The 18,021-nt window shown below is 34.7% G+C and overlaps 1 protein-coding gene across 1 annotated transcript in view; it reads right to left on the bottom strand.

The window, feature by feature from the left end:
- Positions 1–2,016: 2,016 nt before the first annotated feature.
- The window catches only part of MAP9 (microtubule associated protein 9), a 36,976-nt gene continuing 20,971 nt past the window's right edge, over positions 2,017–18,021 (bottom strand). Inside the window, 6 exon segments of the mRNA XM_089912295.1 lie at positions 2,017–7,736; positions 14,151–14,283; positions 14,461–14,606; positions 14,728–14,889; positions 16,598–16,687; positions 17,543–17,711. Of these exon segments, the coding sequence (XP_089768421.1) occupies positions 7,614–7,736; positions 14,151–14,283; positions 14,461–14,606; positions 14,728–14,889; positions 16,598–16,687; positions 17,543–17,711 (823 nt within the window). The 3' untranslated portion in view covers positions 2,017–7,613.

Here is an 18,021-nt window from a genome sequence, read left to right as displayed (position 1 = left end):
TGAAAAAAAAAAGTCACATGGGGCAAGCAACTTCCTGGAAGTAAAAACACAGAGAAATCTCTTTTGTTACCATTACCCCTGGACATGATACACTGAAGTAGCCCCTACTAAATATGGTGGGAGAAGGCAGAAAAGACTCACCAAACAGCAAGGGAAGTGGTCATTGGACTTGTGTGTGATTGGGCTTAATACCAGGCATAGGTTGTCATAAGACATGACTGCATCCTGGTAAAGATCATGGCCCAGGCTTGAAGTGCCCCTTGAATGAAACTGTGTCATGGGGTTTTGTAGGTATACATTAATTAAGGAGCAAGCAGGGTCAGACATATACTCAGGTCAATCAGCATCTCTTTCCCCTAATCTCTTCACTAGGCTCTGAAATGTCTAGGACCAATTCCCTCAAATCTATCACCACCGCTCACACCCCAAAATCTTTCACCTTCATGCTTATCTGAATAAAAGTCATCACCACCCATCCATTGGCTCAGGCTATGATGAAACCCTGAAGTCGTTGGTGACTTTTCTCTATCCTTCATATCTCCTACTCAGTCCATTAGAAAAGTCTATTTTTCTACCACCCAACTGTATCTTAAATCCAACCACTTCTCATTACCTCCACTGCTACAACCCCAGACCAAGTCTCCATCAATCTCTACCAGGACAGGAAAGAAATCTTCCAACAAGCTATCCCCCACACAGGAGCCTGAGGGAACTTTTAAAAGTACATGTCAGATCATTTAGGTCCCAAACTAAAACCTTCCCATTGCACTTGGAATTAAATTCAGACTCCTTAAAATGGCTTCTAATTCTTTGCATACACTAGAGCCTACGTACCTTTCTGGCTTCATTTTCTTACTCTCTGCTCCTTGTTCATCACCAAGCAATGTTGGCTTTTTTCCTCCTCAAAGCCTTCGCACTCAGTGTGCCTTCTGCTTGGACCATTCTTCCAACAGTCATCCTGAGGTTGTCTTCTCATCATTTCAGGTCACAACTCAAATATTGTTTCTTCAGAGATGCCTCCTCTATTCTTATTGCTAAAAAAAATTGCTAAAAATCTTCTAGATCCCAGTCATGCTTTATCACATTAAATTATTTTAACTTCTTCACAGAATTTATCAGAGACTAAAATTATTTTGTTTTTTATTCAGTGATTTCTGTTTGTCTCCTCCCAACTTGCATATAAGTTCCTGTGTCTGTCTATTACTGCCATATCCCAAAAGCTTCATAAAAGAGTCTGGCATATGGCAGCTTGTTCACCACTTGATGAACTAACAGTTTTGATATAGAACAATCAACATCTGGTAGCATTTGTGGAGATCACAATCACAAGGCTTAAAAGTGTAACTCTGAGCTCTAGATCTACTGAGAAACAAGTAGCTACAGAGTGACCACTCCCTCCACTCATCAGGGTCGAGGCACAGCTGCAGGGTCTGGATTCAGCATCCACACTTGGGCATATCTGAATTTCAGCCCTAGTTAAAAAAATAATTCTACTCAGGATTCATTCTTTAAACCAGAGGTCCCCAACTCCTGGGCTGCAGACTGGTATTTGTCAGTGGCCTGTTAGGAACTGGGCCGTACAGCAGGAGGTGACCAGTGAGCGAGCAAAGCTTCATCTGCTGCTCCCCATCGCTCGCATTACCACCTGAACCATCCCCATCTCCGCCCCCAGTCCGTGGAAAAATTGTCTTCCCCAAAACCAGTCCCTGGTGCCAAAAAGGTTGGGGACCACTGCTTTAGACTGAATGAGCCAGTGAGCCCTAGTCTGGCTCCCCTCTTTCCTTTTCTTTCTTCCTCTCTCTCTCTCTTTCCTTTCTTTTTCTTTCCTTTCTTCCCCTTCCTTCCTCTCTTTCTTTCTTTTTTTCTTTTTCATTGTTGTTGCCTAAAAACACCAAGGGCTTCCCTGTGGCGCAGTGGTTGAGAGTCCGCCTGCTGATCCAGGGTACGCGGGTTTGTGCCCCGTTCCGGGAGGATCCCACGTGCCGCGGAGCAGCTGGGCCCGTGGGCCATGGCCGCTGAGCCTGCGTGCCCGGAGCCTGTGCTCCGCAGCGGGAGGGGCCGCAGCGGTGAGCGGCCCACGTAACGAAAAAAAAAAAAAAAGTAAAAAAATAAGAAGTACACCAAGAAAAAAGAAGAGTTTTCTTGATAGGGCTCAATCTATTTAACTGTAAATATTAGAATATACATAAGCTTTCCCAACATAATGCAATCACTTTTTAAGTGTACAGTTACATAATTTTGAGGATATTCACCTGGTTGTGCAAACAATCTCCAGAACTCTTTGTATCTTGCAAAACTGAAATTCTGTACCCATTAAACTCCCATCCATGTCTTATAGTCCTGGCAGTATGAATCTGTTCCTAGCTTTACTTATGAAATTTATTTATCTGTAGCACTGATGTGATCTTACAAAGCAATCCATGACACTTTTCTTAACTTGTACATGCACTGCAGCAAGAAGGCTAATCCTCAGAGTGTGAAACCTCCTGAGTGACTGTCTCAAAGCCTAAGTTCCATAACCCACTGGATGTTTTGACTTTTTTTTTTTTTTTTTTTGCGGTACGCGGGCTTCTCACTGCTGTGGCCTCTCCCGTTGCGGAGCACAGGCTCAGGACGCGCAGGCTCAGCGGCCACAGCTCACGGGCCCAGTCGCTCCGCGGCATGTGGGATCTTCCCAGACCGGGGCATGAACCCGTGTCCCCTGCATCGACAGGCGGACTCTCAACCACTGCGCCACCAGGGAAGCCCTGTTTTGACATTTTAATACTAGATACAGGCGTTTGACTAACTCCTTAAATATTCTGAATTATTTTTTCATTTCACAAATTTAATGAGGTCTACCATCACTAATAACAAGGCTATTGACTACAAGAATGTTGACTGTATTATTACTTATTATAGTCAACATTCTTAAGGAAACAAATTGCTCAAAAATAGGTTAAATAAATTGTAGTTGTATCAAAGATTATTTGAAAGGTGTATAACATGGAAATATGTTCATTATATACTGTTGAGTGGAAAAAATCTGGTTACCAAATATGTAGTTTGATCTCATTTTTAAAGAATAAAAATATGTATGTTTGAATATAGGCATGTATGTGCATGTGTTGTATTTTATATAATACACACACATACCTTTACACACATATGTATACAGACATATAGCAGCATGGTAGAGCAATAGAGACACAGAGAAAATTAGAGGAGAAAAGAGAAGTGAGTGTACCTCTACATTATTGACTCTCAGCTTAATTTCATGTATGGAGGAAAATGAACTAGAAAATAAAAACTGGAAGAAAACAAAATAATTATGATTGTCTTTGGGAAAAGACAATGTGGGTAATTTTTGCTATTTGCATTTTCTAGTTATTAATAATTATATACTTACATTACCTTTGTAATTTGTGTAGTGTTTTAAGTAAAAAAGTTTTATATCCAAATTTTCAGTGATTTTTAATAAGATATATCAACAAAATATGATTATTTCACCTTTAGCCCACAAATATAACTCATGCCATATTTTCTATCATTATGAAATACATTTGGGCACAGTCAATAAATAATATCACCCAATAAAATAAATCTTGTATGGTTCACTTTAATTAAACATTACATAAAAATATGCTACTAAAAAGCAGACATTAAACACATCTCCTAAAATAATTCTTAAAACATCCTAAATCCAATACCAAGGATTTAGTTGACCCAAGTTAACATTATACAACTATATGTAACACATGTTTCAAAATAACCAAATCACAGGAAATTTTAAAGTAAAAAGAATTCAGAGAAGTCTTCAGTTAAATGTTACATAGTATTCATTATTTCTGTCAGCCAATGTACCTAGGAAGCAGGATAATTGATAGTACCTTTGCTTTGTGTAGAATGGAGGCATATGGCTTTAAATACTTTTTAATAGAGCACTATTGAAAGCAGAGTCAAAATTAAATCAGGAAAATGTGTTTTCTGTATTAGTTTATTCTTGGGAGCTATTTTGACAAACATCAATTTCTCCTATTTTGTAAAATTCTTTTTCTCTACTGTATCTTAGCCCATGACTCAGGATTTTAAAAATGTCAGTATTTCCCCACATTTTCAGTGACAGTGTAGGTGCACAAACAGCTCTGATCTGGTGGACAGTTATGGAGAAGGCCGTGAAAGAGCAAGGGCACATCTGAGAGGATAAAAATCAATGACATTAATAATAACCACAGTTACAAGAGTTAGTGCAAAACTTTTATCAGATTATCAAAATTGTGGAATGGTGGACAGTCTACAGCTGGGAAACCTGATACCTGAGTTGTCACTCTAGATTTCTTATAGTCATTTGTGTGAGCCTGAGCAAGTCAGAGGCTTTGGAAATCAGTTTCTTCAATTTAGAAATAAGTCTGGGCCAGGCTTATTAAAATTCCTTTCAGATTCACAGTTATATCACTCTAAGGTACATATACCTTTGGACACCTAACTACTATCAGGTACTGCTTTGGCAACATGAAAAATATCAGTTTCAATACTATATAAAACAATAAATGAACTACTAACATTTTCAAAATGTGGTACAATACAAACCACTGGAATATTGTTATCCCTGAACAGTTCTTATTTTCCTACATTAAGAAAATTTTAACCTCCTACTGATCTAAAATGCCATATTGTTTCTTTTTATTTATGTCACTAATTTTCTTGGTTATTATGAAAGTTCATTTCTGAATAAATATTTTTTAGTATTATTAAGTTTCTAGGGAAATTATTCTCAGTAACGTTTTAAAATATTCATTAAATTCCTTTTACTTTAAATGTCAGCATTCTTTAAGTACTCAATACAGTTTACACAACTAGAAGTTTAATCTGAAAATCTATAGGCTTTTAGTGTCTTTCATTTGAATTAACATTCCCTCATAATAAAAACTTAATGAAAGTTAATGATATTGATATCTGATAATTTCTAAAGAAATATGGGGAAAGCATACACTTTAAATAGACAAATATATTCAGGAGAATATTACCTGGTTTGATTCTCCCCTTTGGATCTCAAAGTAAATAGCACTGTATTTTCATCCAGCTCTGAGAACTCAGCTTTATTTCTGCTATAGGCAAAGAGGTGATTTCATTCAACTAGACAATTCAATCAGCACAGCTTGCTGTAAACAGGAAATAATATATTATTTAGCGTAGCAAGATGAAAATCCCATTTGAGGGAAATGACTTGTTGGGTCTTTGCAAACACCTCAATTTCCCTTTTCACTGACCTCACAAGTAATGCTAAGGAATTAATATTTAGATTTCTTTTTAGAAGGTCCCAAACGCAGGTCACCTCTATATTCTCTTTTGAGTGCTACAACCTAGACAGGTGAGGAAAGCAGAGATTTCTTCTTATATGCCAACCAAGTGAAATGTTAACTCATCATTACCAGCCTCACCCATGTTAACCTCACAAACATGAGGTGGGGAAACAAACGGCTCAAGGTAGGAAGTAAGTGAAAACAATGAACATTTATTAAGCCTTTTCTTATGTGCCATATTCTTTATATTAATTAACTTCAATTCTCACAACTCAGAGGTGATAACAGTTAATCCACTATGCATGATAAATTAGAAGAAAATGTTCAGAATGCTTAAGTCAATATTTAATGTGAAATCTATGACACACACACTTAAGATCTCACATTCATAAAAGTAGCTGTACATTTTTCTATTTTTCCTTTTACTTCCCTGGAATTTGCAAATATCTTTTAAGCCCTGAATAGAATTCAATACAATAAATACTTAATCTTTTCTGTTTGGTACTGTGGGGGACACACAAATGAACTAAGGGAGGCCCTAAATCCCATACTGATACTGCTGGTAATTAGTTCAATTTCATGACAGATTCTCCTAGTTCCAGTAGTATAAAAAGGCTTCCAGTTTTATTTATGAAATTTTTAAATTTATCTGTAGCACTGATGTGATCTTACAAAGTGATCCACGACACCTTTCTTACCTTGCACATCCACTGCAGCAAGAAGGCTAATCCTCAGAGTGTGAAACCTCCCGAGTAACTATCTGAAAGCCTAAGTTCCATAACCCGCTGGGTGCTCTGACATTCTAATACTAGACACGGGCATTTGATTAACTCCATAAATACTATGAATTATTTTTTTCATTTTGAAGATCTAATGATGTTAACTGTTTCTAATAACAAACAGCTATTTCTTAAAGGAAAGATAATCTCTGGGAAACAATACATGATTTTAGGATCTGAGAAGTAAAATGTGTTTTTAAGGTTGATATAATACAGAGGTCTTGACAGAATTTACAGTTCTCTGAGGTCACATGAGAGCATGAACATGAGCATCTGAATTCTAGAGGTAGAGAGACTTCATTAGCTCTAATCCCAGCTCAGTCACATGCTAAATGAGTGGCAAGTTCTTTGATTTCTCTGAGTCTCAGTATTTTTATCTGCAAAATGAAGCTAATAACACGTACTCTGAATAGTTGTTGTAAAGATCAAAAATAATACTGTAAAGATCTAGTAGAGAGGATACAACAGGTACTTCATATATAGTAACTTTTTTCTCATCTACCATTGCATTGCATCATTGGCTGCAGCAGCATTTCAACTCTGAGAGCATATATTTGGTTTGTGATAAACTAGTTGACCAGTTCAAGTATGAGTCCGATTAATGAGGATATGCAGAGATCAAATAAATAGATTCTTTGGACATTTTCTACAAATTACCTTCCCATACAGCTGTCTTCTAAATATAAGGTAGATGACTCTGGATTAGCTAAGAGGACAAAAATTGCCATTATCATCTTTATGGCTTTAGTTTGGAAAATAAAAATAGTGATAATGACCTTGGACTCTTGTGGAATTTCCATAAGTAATGTATATAATTACCATGAAATGGACATCTTTTGATATCAATGAAATAGTAAAGTGAGATAGAATTTAGGAAGACACATTTCAGAGGTCTGCTCATTGTAAAGCGCCTATGACTGTCACTTAAGCAAAAACAGATAAAGTATACTCATATTAAAACATATGGCAACATTCTTAAATAAAATGCCTCAGTGATTGCATGATTCTACTGAACTACTGCCTCAGTTGACCAAAAGTCTAACTTGCACAGTGCAAATGCAACTACTTTGAGCTAAAGATTAGTTTTAGAAGAAATAATATCTGCATACTCCCCAGTGACCATTCATTTTAAAACCCGAATCTAGAGGTGCAATCATTCGCAAACTCAATTATTTCTATGATTATGGTACCTAGATGGTTTTCTTTTTATATTGGAGGATTAACATACTAATAACATGCACAGGTTAGGGAAAGTGATCATGGATCATCAGACTATACAAATGATCAGGACATGATAAAGGGTTATGTATTTCAATGGTAAAAGCAATATGATTATTAGCTCTTCATTTGAAGCACTTTATCTACAGTTCAAACATGCTTTCAATGCTTTCACTGATTAAACTGTAAAGCATCTTTTTCATTGTCAGCAGAAGTGAACGGCATTTAATTAAAATAGACTCTTCTAACTATAAATTGAATTAATAGTTTTAAATTTAGTTTGGCTAAAATTGGTGAATTGATAAATAACTAAATAATGCAAGAATAAGAATTATCAAAACACTTTTGAGAACACAGTTCTGCTTGGAGGGCTCCATGGAGGAAGTGCCTCATTTTCAAGAAAGGGATGATGTTTCTTTTGTTTCTGTTCAATTCTTTCCTTCCTTTCTTTTTTTTCCTAAAGAGAAAATATAAAACTATTTATATATAAATTTATATACAAATATGACCATTATTTTCAAATCAAGTTTCTTGCTGAAGAACAAAATCATCATTATAAGGTATTTAAATGTCATTTGCTAGCTTAATTGGTTATAAAGTAATAACAGCTAGGGAATATTGCTAATTTATGAGCATACTATCAATAGGCGTTAACGCACCACTTAATTTTTTAAATATTAAAAGTGATAATATTTAAAAAGAATTATGTAAAATAGGAAAAAAAGACCTGTAATCCCATAATTCAAAGAGAATAATTATTAGAAGTTAGTGATGACTTTCTGAGAACAGAGTCTCAGAAATAAATTTACTGGGTGCAAAGGTTGAATATGTGATGGCAGCAGAGGATACTTCACAGTGTTTAAAAATATTTGAATATTGAGGTTCATGTTTCTTTGCTTGTTATTGAGCTTGAGTACGTTTTCATTTCTTCAGTGCTTTTGTGAAGTTTTTGCTCTGTTATTTGGCTCTTCTAACTGTATGGTTATTGGTGCTTGTAATTTTTAGCAATTTACATTTTCATATAATAAATATCCTTGCAGCATTTTATCTACGTTATTTTTAGTCATAATTTTTTACCAAAAAATTAATAGTTCAACCATAGACAACTAAACTGTTTAAAGAGTAATATAGTCAAAATTTGTGTACCTACTACCTGCCTTTTGAAATAAAACATGACCAATACTTGTGCAGCCCTTGTACCCACTCCCTCACCACACCTGCTTTCTCTCCACCATCCAGAGATAACCATTACTGAATTTAGTGCTTATAGTTGCAGTGCATCCCTTAATACCTTTATCACACACACGTAGTCATCCCCAAACAACAAATAATTTTGTTTTGCAGGTTTTTTGAGTTTTACAGGTTTTTTGAGTTTATGCTAAAAGGTACCATGCTATATATTCTTTTGCATCTGTCTTTTATTTATGACCATATTTCTAAGATCCATCTATATGGAACTGTAGCTCTAGTTCACTGATGCACAGAATTCCAGTATATCAACATATCACAGTTTACTAATCAATTTTGGTGTTGAAGACATGATGTTCTAATGTTTTTTCCACACAAAAACAATGCTGCTGTAAATATATCCCTGTTTGATTCCTTGTGCTTATAAGCCAAGATTTTCTCTCCAAGTATATGCCTAGGAGTGAAATTGCCAGTTTGTAGGGTATGAATATGTTCGACTTTGCTGGACAATAATGATTTATTCTCCAAAGTTGTAGGAAATTACCCTCCAGCCAGCAAATATACTGATTTTTTATTATTAATATGCTGTACTCTATTGTTTGGCATTTTATATTTAATGTTTAAATTTTCTGAAGTTTGTATTGTAGTAAAGTAATTGTTTGAAGTGATTTTATGTCCAAATGTCACAAATAATCCCAAGTGTTATTGCCTCACATACATTAATTTGTGTTCCTTTATTATATAGTACATCCTTACAGGTAACAGGTTCTGAAGCTATTATTCTACTTGTACTATACTATAATTTGTGCTCATTCATTCAATGTTAAGCACTGAGCTCTTACTCTGGGTCAAGCAGTATACAGGGAGCCATGCATGAAGTGATTATAAAATACAAACACACAGTTTACTGTTCCTGTCCCTTAGGGAACTTTCAAAATAGATGGTTAATAAACAAGTACATAAACAACAGATAATTCCAAATTGTGTGAAATTCTATGAAACATATAAATAAGCTGTTGTGATTGATAAAAAATGAAAGCAAGTACTTACTTTCAAAGAAAAGTGGATTCAGGGAAAGTCACTTTGAGACGTGATGGGTAAGAGGAGCCACTGGTGATGTGCACTGAGGGGAGGGCACCCCACGCAGACAGAAGAGTGTGTGTGAGGACTCTGACAAGTGGGGAAAACTTGGGATGGGAGAGGAAGCCAGAGAGCCAGTGTGAATAAAGCCTGGCGGGAGATGGGAGCGGGGTCCAGATGAGAATGACAAGGTATATGTGTAAGATCAGGCGGGGTCTGGCAGGCCATGGTAACATTTAGAACACAGGTTTGAAAAAAAAAAAAAAAAAAAGAGCTGTCAACAGGTGATTTGGAGAAGAAAGGCAGAATGCTGAGAGGTAAACCGGGGAACATGGCAGCAGAGGAGGAGACAGCTCAAGTGGAAGGGGAAATCGACTGTGCAGAATGCCCAGAGGTCTAGGAAACAGGGCAGAAAAGAATACATACCATAGTCTAGATGCTCTGGCAAAATCGTAGCTCTCAAAGTTTAGTTTAGTTTCAGAAAAGGGATAAGATGGGGGTTTACTGAGGATGAAAAGGATATGAAGAACTAAGGAAGTGTAAACAAACTTTCCAGAAGTTTAGCTATTAAAAAAGATGAGGATCCTAGCTGGAGGGAAATGAAGAATTAAGAGTTTATTTTTATTAAGATTACTTATCCTGAGACTTGATGGGAATAATCCAGGAGGGTAGAAGAATGCAGATTCACAGGAGAGTGAAATGGTAAATTCATATTTCATTGCTTGATTGGTACAGTCCTGCTTCATATTATTTTGAAAATATTATCTTCCATCGTCTCACATTTTTATTATACCAGGTGAATTTTAGAACCATTTCGTTTCCCTGCTATACTCCCTTCCAAGAAATGACTGAGTATCTGAGGATTAATATGAAATCTAAACAATGATCTAGGAATACTTGAAATGTTAATAGCATTTGGCCTTTCATCCTGCAGCTTGGACTGTCTCTCCATTTCTTCAAGTTTCTGCTAAAACTATAAAGTTTAGTGGTTTCCTTGTATTCCAAAGAGCAGTGGTGTCACGGAACACTTGGACAACCCTGCCTCTGCAGGCTGAATGGCTTGGGAAGAGTGGTATTTTGGTAAATTATTAGGTGTCTATGCTTCTTTCATCAGTACATAAATGGAATTGATAATATCACAAGAAGAATATGGTAAGGTTCCATTAACATGCAATTATTCACATACAACAGAAGGATTGAAGAGAGGTGTGAAATTTTCTTTTTGTCTTAACATTTTGCTCTTCGTCATGAGAATGTTTTCATCTTTGTTATTTCTAATAAACAGAGAACCTCCTTTCAGAATCCTGAGAAAATAAAAGCTGTAATTGGACCACGGTCAATCATCTTATTACTTTAGAGAGAGGCAGGCCCTCTAGCTAGGTGAGAGAAAAGCATTGACCATGCTGTGTCCTCAGAAACTGACTGAAAAAACCTCACTGTCCATTCCATTTAACATAGGGAGAGAGAGGAACTGGAAGCAACCTTGAGTTTGCTGGCAGGTGCTAAAAAGTTAGGGCAGAAAATAGGCAATTAATTATCAACCTTAATATCAATTTACATGAATCAATATTATCTTGAGTAATAATTAAAAGAGGTTTCTTAAAAAGTCCTCCTGTCTGTTGTTTGTTGGGGTCTGAATCTTTTGCTTATTTTCTTATTAAAGGTAACTATGAATTAATCTGGGAACCAGCTTGAAGAAGCATCTTACCTGATCTTTGGCTACAATTTTCACTTAAAACAGTGACCCATCAATTGCTCACTCCCCAAACTAGGTTGTACATCAAAATTTTGAGATGTTACTTTACATGAAAATTGAAGTAATTAGCTCTTCTGTATAGGGGTATTTTTCCATTCTCTCTGCAAACAAATTTCAATAAGAAATGGGTAAGATGGGGAACAGAGCTGTAACATGTTGTACATGGATTTTTTTTTTTAGGTAGAGCTCTATTGTAGGGATATATTGTATACCAAAACAAGTTATTTTGTCTTAGGTCTTTGATGAGTTTTTATTTTCCAGAGGATTGATTAGAATGAGAAAGTGACGAACCACTGTAATAAAACATTGTGTACCTAACTATGACTTAGTCACTAAGGAAATTCTATCTCATTTTCGAGACAATGTGAAAATAAAACTGAAAACTGAAACATTTACATTCAGTTACTACTCTAAAAGATACTAGCAGAATTAGCATACGTCTCCTTAATATAAGAAGATGTTTAATTTTTCTTAGAACAAAGCATTATTTAAGAGTTTAATCTAAGGAAATCATCATAGAACACTACTATCCTCATTCAAACGACTGAACCAATTTTGATCGCCTTATTACTGTTTATCTGCATGTATTTAGCATTACAGCAGTACTAAAGTCAACACATAAACAACAATAAATTCTGTTGGTATTTTTATTAGGATTGCATTAAATTTGTAAATTACTTCGGGGAAAACTGACATCTTTATAGCATCATTATAAGATTGTTTCTATACAAGGACAGTTTTGTTCTAATTTCTCAGGTATTCATTTGTGTCCTTCAGAAGTTTTCTCTATATTGGTATTGCACATTTCCTAAGTTTATTCCTAAGTGTTGCATCTTTTTATCCTATCTTTAAATAGCCTGCTTTGGGTCCTGTGTGTGTCTCTAGCTACTACTGATCCTAAAATTTATGTGGAAAAAAAACTCCCAAGAATATTCAGAAATACATTGAATGAAGAGTTATGAAGGGAGATTAACCCAAACATATATGAAAATATATAAAGTCCTGATGATGAAACAGTGCTGTACTGGAGTATGTACAGTGAGATTGACCAATGGAACAGAAAGTTAAGAAATAAACAGACCTGAAGATATGGGAATGATCTAATGTATCATATAATAAAGGCAGTACCTCAAATCAGTGGGTAAAAGATGTGCTGTTTTATGAAAGATGCATTTGGAAAAAATAAAGATGGAATCATATTTCCCATCATACACTAGGATAAATTCTAAGTGGAGCAAATGTTAAAATGTTAAATATAAAATCATAAAGTTATTCGAAGAAAAATGGGAGCTTTGACCCTAAGTTTTGGAGAAAGTCCTTTCAACTACACCTGAAAATCAGAAGCCATAAAAAAAAGACTGATAGATTTGACACCTGAAAATAAAATAAAATTCTTCATGGAATAAAATGATATAAGACTTCCCTGGTGGCACAGTGGTTAAGAATCCACCTGCCAATGCAGAGGACACGAGTTTGAGCCCTGGTCCAGGAAGATCCCACATGCTGCAGAGCAACTAAGCCCATGTGCCACAACTACTGAGCCTGTTCTCTAGAACCCGTGAGCAAGAACTACTGAGCCCGCGTGCCACAACTACTAAAAAGCCCATGCACCCTAGAGCCCATGCTTCACAAGAGAAGCCACTGCTATGAGAAGCCCACACATCACAATGAAGAGTAGCCCCTGCTTGCCGCAACTAGAGAAAGCCTGTGTGCACAGGCGAAGACCCAATACAGCCAAAAATAAATAATAAATAAATTTACTAAAATAATGATATAAGCAAAGTTGAGAGACCAACAATACAATGGGAAAAAATTTGTAACTCATATCAGAAATGGTAGGCTAATTTCCCTAGTACATAAAAAAGCTTCTAGAAATCAGTAAGAAAAAGACCAACGAAAAAATGTTCAGTTTATGAATTGACACTTTACAGGAAAAATAATATAAATTATCCTCACACAAATGAAAGGATACTCAAGCTCAATCCTAACCAGAGAAATGCAAATAAAAAAATACTCTGGATGACATTTTTTTAACTTGCTGATAGACATGAATTCAAAAAAGTTTGATAAGAAACCCTACTGGACCCTAAGCCCTGTGGAGAAATTTTGCACTTTTTGATTGCTGAACATGTGAATGTGTTAACTATTCACATAAAGTACTTATGCATCTGAAATGTATTACTTATTTACTTATTCAAAAATAAATGAATAAAATATATATTTATATTGATATTTTAAAACAGAAAACAGTATTTTGCTTGCCATCACTGAAAAGTAACTATAAACATAAGTACATTGAAACAAAGAATATAAAGTCCTGCTAGATATCATTTCTCCCAACGTTCATACTTGGTTGCTTTCATTAAAAAACCACTTAAATAAGACCGTCTCCTCGAGGTCATCAGAAAGATCAAAAGAAAATAAAAAATGGAATAACTTTCTCATTAAATACAATTTTACTGTGTGTCAGGACCAAGTTCCACCTAAATTAACCTGGTATACCTTCAGTAATACACTTGTCAGTACACTTTTTTATAATTTTAGGTAGGAGAATCATTGCAAAGGACGAATGGGCATGACTGGTAAGTGACTAAATGTGGGGATGTAGGTAAGGAACATTATTATGACTAAAGTTTTAAGCCTGAGTGTTTTAAGGAATAGTAGAATCATTAATAGAAATGAGTAGATCAAATAAATTATGATATATGTAGGAGAGAATGAATTCAACAAGGTAGCTTCCAGGTAGAAATGGTCAGTAGGCATGGGACAAATAGAACTGGAATTAGGGACAGAAAAGTCAGAACAAGTACATTTAAAAGACACAGTGCATTAACAAATAACACCTACCAGCCATTTTTCATATTCATCAAGAGCTTGTTTATCTTTATCTTTTTTCTCAGCTCTTTTCAGTTCTTCTTTTCTTTTCTCATTTATTTTCTTTTTTTCCTTTTCCTTGAAAACAGCTTCCTTTTTTTCATTCCTATGTAGGATAGTCAAAACACTGGCAAGTTAAAGGAGAATATATAATAAAGATTCCCTAATGTGTCTTTGCAATAATGAGACTAAGAGCATTAGTAACATTCAAGTAAATGAATTTTAGAAAAGCCTAAAGTGTTACTAATTTAAGATCTATCAAAACATTTATATTTTGGATTACCATTTTTCAATAGCAGTTACGTTATCTTTCCTTTTCTCAGCAACAGTTTCCTCCTCTTTCTGTTTCTTTGCTCTTTCATATTCTTTCTCTTTTTTATTTTTCTCTTTAAGATATTCCATCTTTTTCTCTTTCCATTTTTCAAAAGACTGAAAAAGTTCAGAGTTACTTTCTTATTTAATGTGAATATAATAAAATAGTAAAACCACAGTTAATCATTAATTTTCAAATATTTTAAAGATAATTAAGATATTCAAAACCATTGCATACTTGCAGTGCTTCTCTTTTTCTCACAGCATTTTCTTCTTCAGTTTTCTTCTTGGTTCTTTCCTCAAGCCTTTTTTTTGCAGCTACCTTCTTTGCTTCCTTTTCTTTCATGGCTTTCCAGGCCTCAAATGATGCTAAGGCTTCTTCTCTCTTAGCAGCTCTTTTCTATTTTGGAAAAATAATAGACAGTAATATGTATATGTATAAATAGACAAATATAGATAGATATAGATATACATACATTCATTTTTTTTAATTCCCTTCATATTCATCAAATTAGGTTTCAAAGCAATCTATTTAAAATAGATTTAGAGAAGCTAATTGATAAAGAATGTTATCTGAATTATTCACTGCATTTTAAAATGTCCTTTCTTAAACATTTATCAGATATTGATCTACTACCATGTATGGGAAGGAATTTTTTTTGAGTATACTGAACAAATGCTATGAAAATAAACTGTAAAAGGCTAACTGGTACTGCAAAGTGCTCATAATGCAATATTGCACTAAAAGAAAAATATCAGGAAAGTTACAGGCCAGACAGATAAAGTTATATACTTTACCTGTCTGGCCTGTAACTTTCCTGATATTTTAACTTTAACTTTACCTTTCTGGCCTGTCAGAGTAAGGTAAATTGGTCAAGTCACACAGTAAACTACAGATCTGTGCTTTAACCCTGAGTTTTGACTGACATCAGAGCATAAAATTCTTACTGCATAAACATATCCCAAGTGTTGAAAACATGTGCCAGATTAGAAAATATGTAGGTGAACATATAGCAAGTATGTTATTACTTTACTTACTTCAATCTAATCCCATAATATATTCTATGTTTGCCTTATAATATTGCTTAGCATTAAATGATATAAAGCTTTATTATAGAGATAACATAATTTAGAAGTAAAAGTATGATTTCCCTCACTGAGTTGTGAAGAGCAAATGAGGTGTCTGGCGCTGACTGTGGCAGATAATGCTGCAAAGGCAGTGCCAGTGTCCAGGCACGTCCCCTGCAGGGCTGCTCCACACAGTGCTGTGCGCTGGGGAAATATGTTTCTATCCATGGTAGTATTAAAAGCACAATGGGGGCTTCCCTGGTGGTGCAGTGTTTGAGAGTCCGCCTGCCGATGCAGGGGACACGGGTTCGTGCCCCGGTCCGGGAAGATCCCACATGCCGCGGAGCGGCTGGGCCCGTGAGCCATGGCTGCTGAGCCTGCGCGTCCGGAGCCTGTGCTCCGCAACGGGAGAGGCCACAACAGTGAGAGGCCCGCATACCGCAAAAAAAAGAAAAGCACAATGAAGGGTTGTTTTTTTTTCTTTTGTTTTTTTCAGGGATTTTACTTTAGAAGATGGGAAAGAACTGGAGCATGTTGTAGGAAGGAGTTAGAGGCAGAAGGTGAAGTACAGGAGAGACTGAAATGAGAGTCCAGCTCCAGTCAGTGGGAAGGATAGGGGCAAATACTCAGGTAGAGGCTGGTCTTGAAGATACATACAAAACTCAAGATAGAAAAGGGGAAAACTGAAGGTTAATGTCTGATGACCCTTTATATTCCTGGCTAAGTTGTAATATCAAAGTCAATTTTTAATAATGAAATAGGTACGTGGTCACAAGAAAAAATAAGTTCATAATCAGTAGTGCCAAAGCTATTGCTCACATATAAATAATAAAAATCTCTGTGTATCCATGTTTTCATGTAAAACAGTTATATCAAACTAAAAATGTATAAAATACCAGAGAAATAAAATCAGAAATCAATTCTTTTATATACAATTTATTTCACCATTTAAAAAACAGTTGATTTAAAAGTATTAAACATTCAGACTATTTTACTGACTTAAAAATCCAGAATATTTTTTACTTCTATATTCAGAATACCTGTTCATTTTGAATCCTTAAGTTTTCACTTTCGATTCTTTTAATTCTGTGCATTTCATGTAAATAAACATTTTTCTTTTCTAACCACTCCTGTGGGAACAAGAAAAAGGCTATATGATATTCAAAGTTTTGCAAATGAATTAGAATTCTTATTTCTGAATATATGATTAAAACTTTAAAAAAGCAAAACATAAAACTTATAGATTTTATATGTACTAGTATCATTCTTTTTCTGATAATATTCTAACATGTAAAGATGAGCAAGAATTAAGAAAATCATGTGTATATGATTTATATATGTGTAATATAATGTGTAATGTAATGACTACATATATTAACATTTTTCTCTGAAATTCACATGAACAATTTTCCAAAGTGTACGATATTCTGTACAATTTTCCAAAGTGTACTATATTCTGTACAACTATATATACTAACATTTTTCTCAGAAATTCACATGGACAATTTTCCAAAGTGTACTATATTCTGTACAACAAATAAGACAAAAAAAAAAAGACTTCTTTATTGGAATTGTGAAAAAATTAGGACAGCTTTCTTCTATGTAAGTTTAACTCAAATACAGAAAGTCTCAGGAAAGAAAAAAAAATTAAAACCTTTTTGTTCATAACTATATAAACTTAAAGGAGAAAAAGTATAGAACATAGGTGTACCTCAACTACATTTTGCTTTTGCTGTATTTTTATCAATTGCCATGGCATATTCTCTTTCTTTAAAAACAACTATGATCAGTTAAACAAAGCCTAAAAGGAGATAATTTAGTATATATATATAAAAAAAAAAGCTTTGGATTGCTCAGGTATTATAAAGGAAATAAATTAAACATTAAATCATCATCTCTGACAGGGTCATTTTACTTCCTGATAAACAAACCTTATGTAAGTGATTAATTCTTCTAATTTTTTAAAAAAATATTTTCCTTTTTACCTGATAAACAGCTGCCCTTATGTTATCTGCTCTGTCAGGTTCTGTGCTCTGTTTCTGTGAGGGCTTTTGGTCCAAGACTCTCAAAGTCCCTAAATAGTGAGAAGTGGGAACTGTCAACGGAGTTCTCCTTAGAGAACCAGGTTTCCTTAAGAACTCAGAGGTCACTAATCTGAAAAGATCCAAATGAATCAAGATAAACTATTACAACTGCACTTGGTAGAAGACAGATTCATTAGATTTTGCAAATACTATATTTGAAAACTACATTATAATTTAATAAATTATAATTATACATTATAATTTAATAATTTAATAAAGTGATGTGTTCTTAGTATACAAAGACCCCTATTCAACCTAATTTAAATTTTATTACTTTAAGTTATATAGCTTCAATGCAATTTTTCTTTTAAGGTTTTGTAATTAAAACATTTTTAACAAACATGGACTCAAGTTACATGGGAAAAGACAGTATTAATAAG

This window comes from Delphinapterus leucas, chromosome 5 (genome assembly GCF_059928025.1).
Source record: "Delphinapterus leucas isolate spDelLeu-1000000601 "Yukka" chromosome 5, BTC_Dleu_Yukka2, whole genome shotgun sequence".
Taxonomy (NCBI): domain Eukaryota; kingdom Metazoa; phylum Chordata; class Mammalia; order Artiodactyla; family Monodontidae; genus Delphinapterus; species Delphinapterus leucas.
The sequence above is the reverse complement of the archived record's forward strand: the minus strand, read 5'-3'. Positions and strand labels throughout refer to the sequence as shown.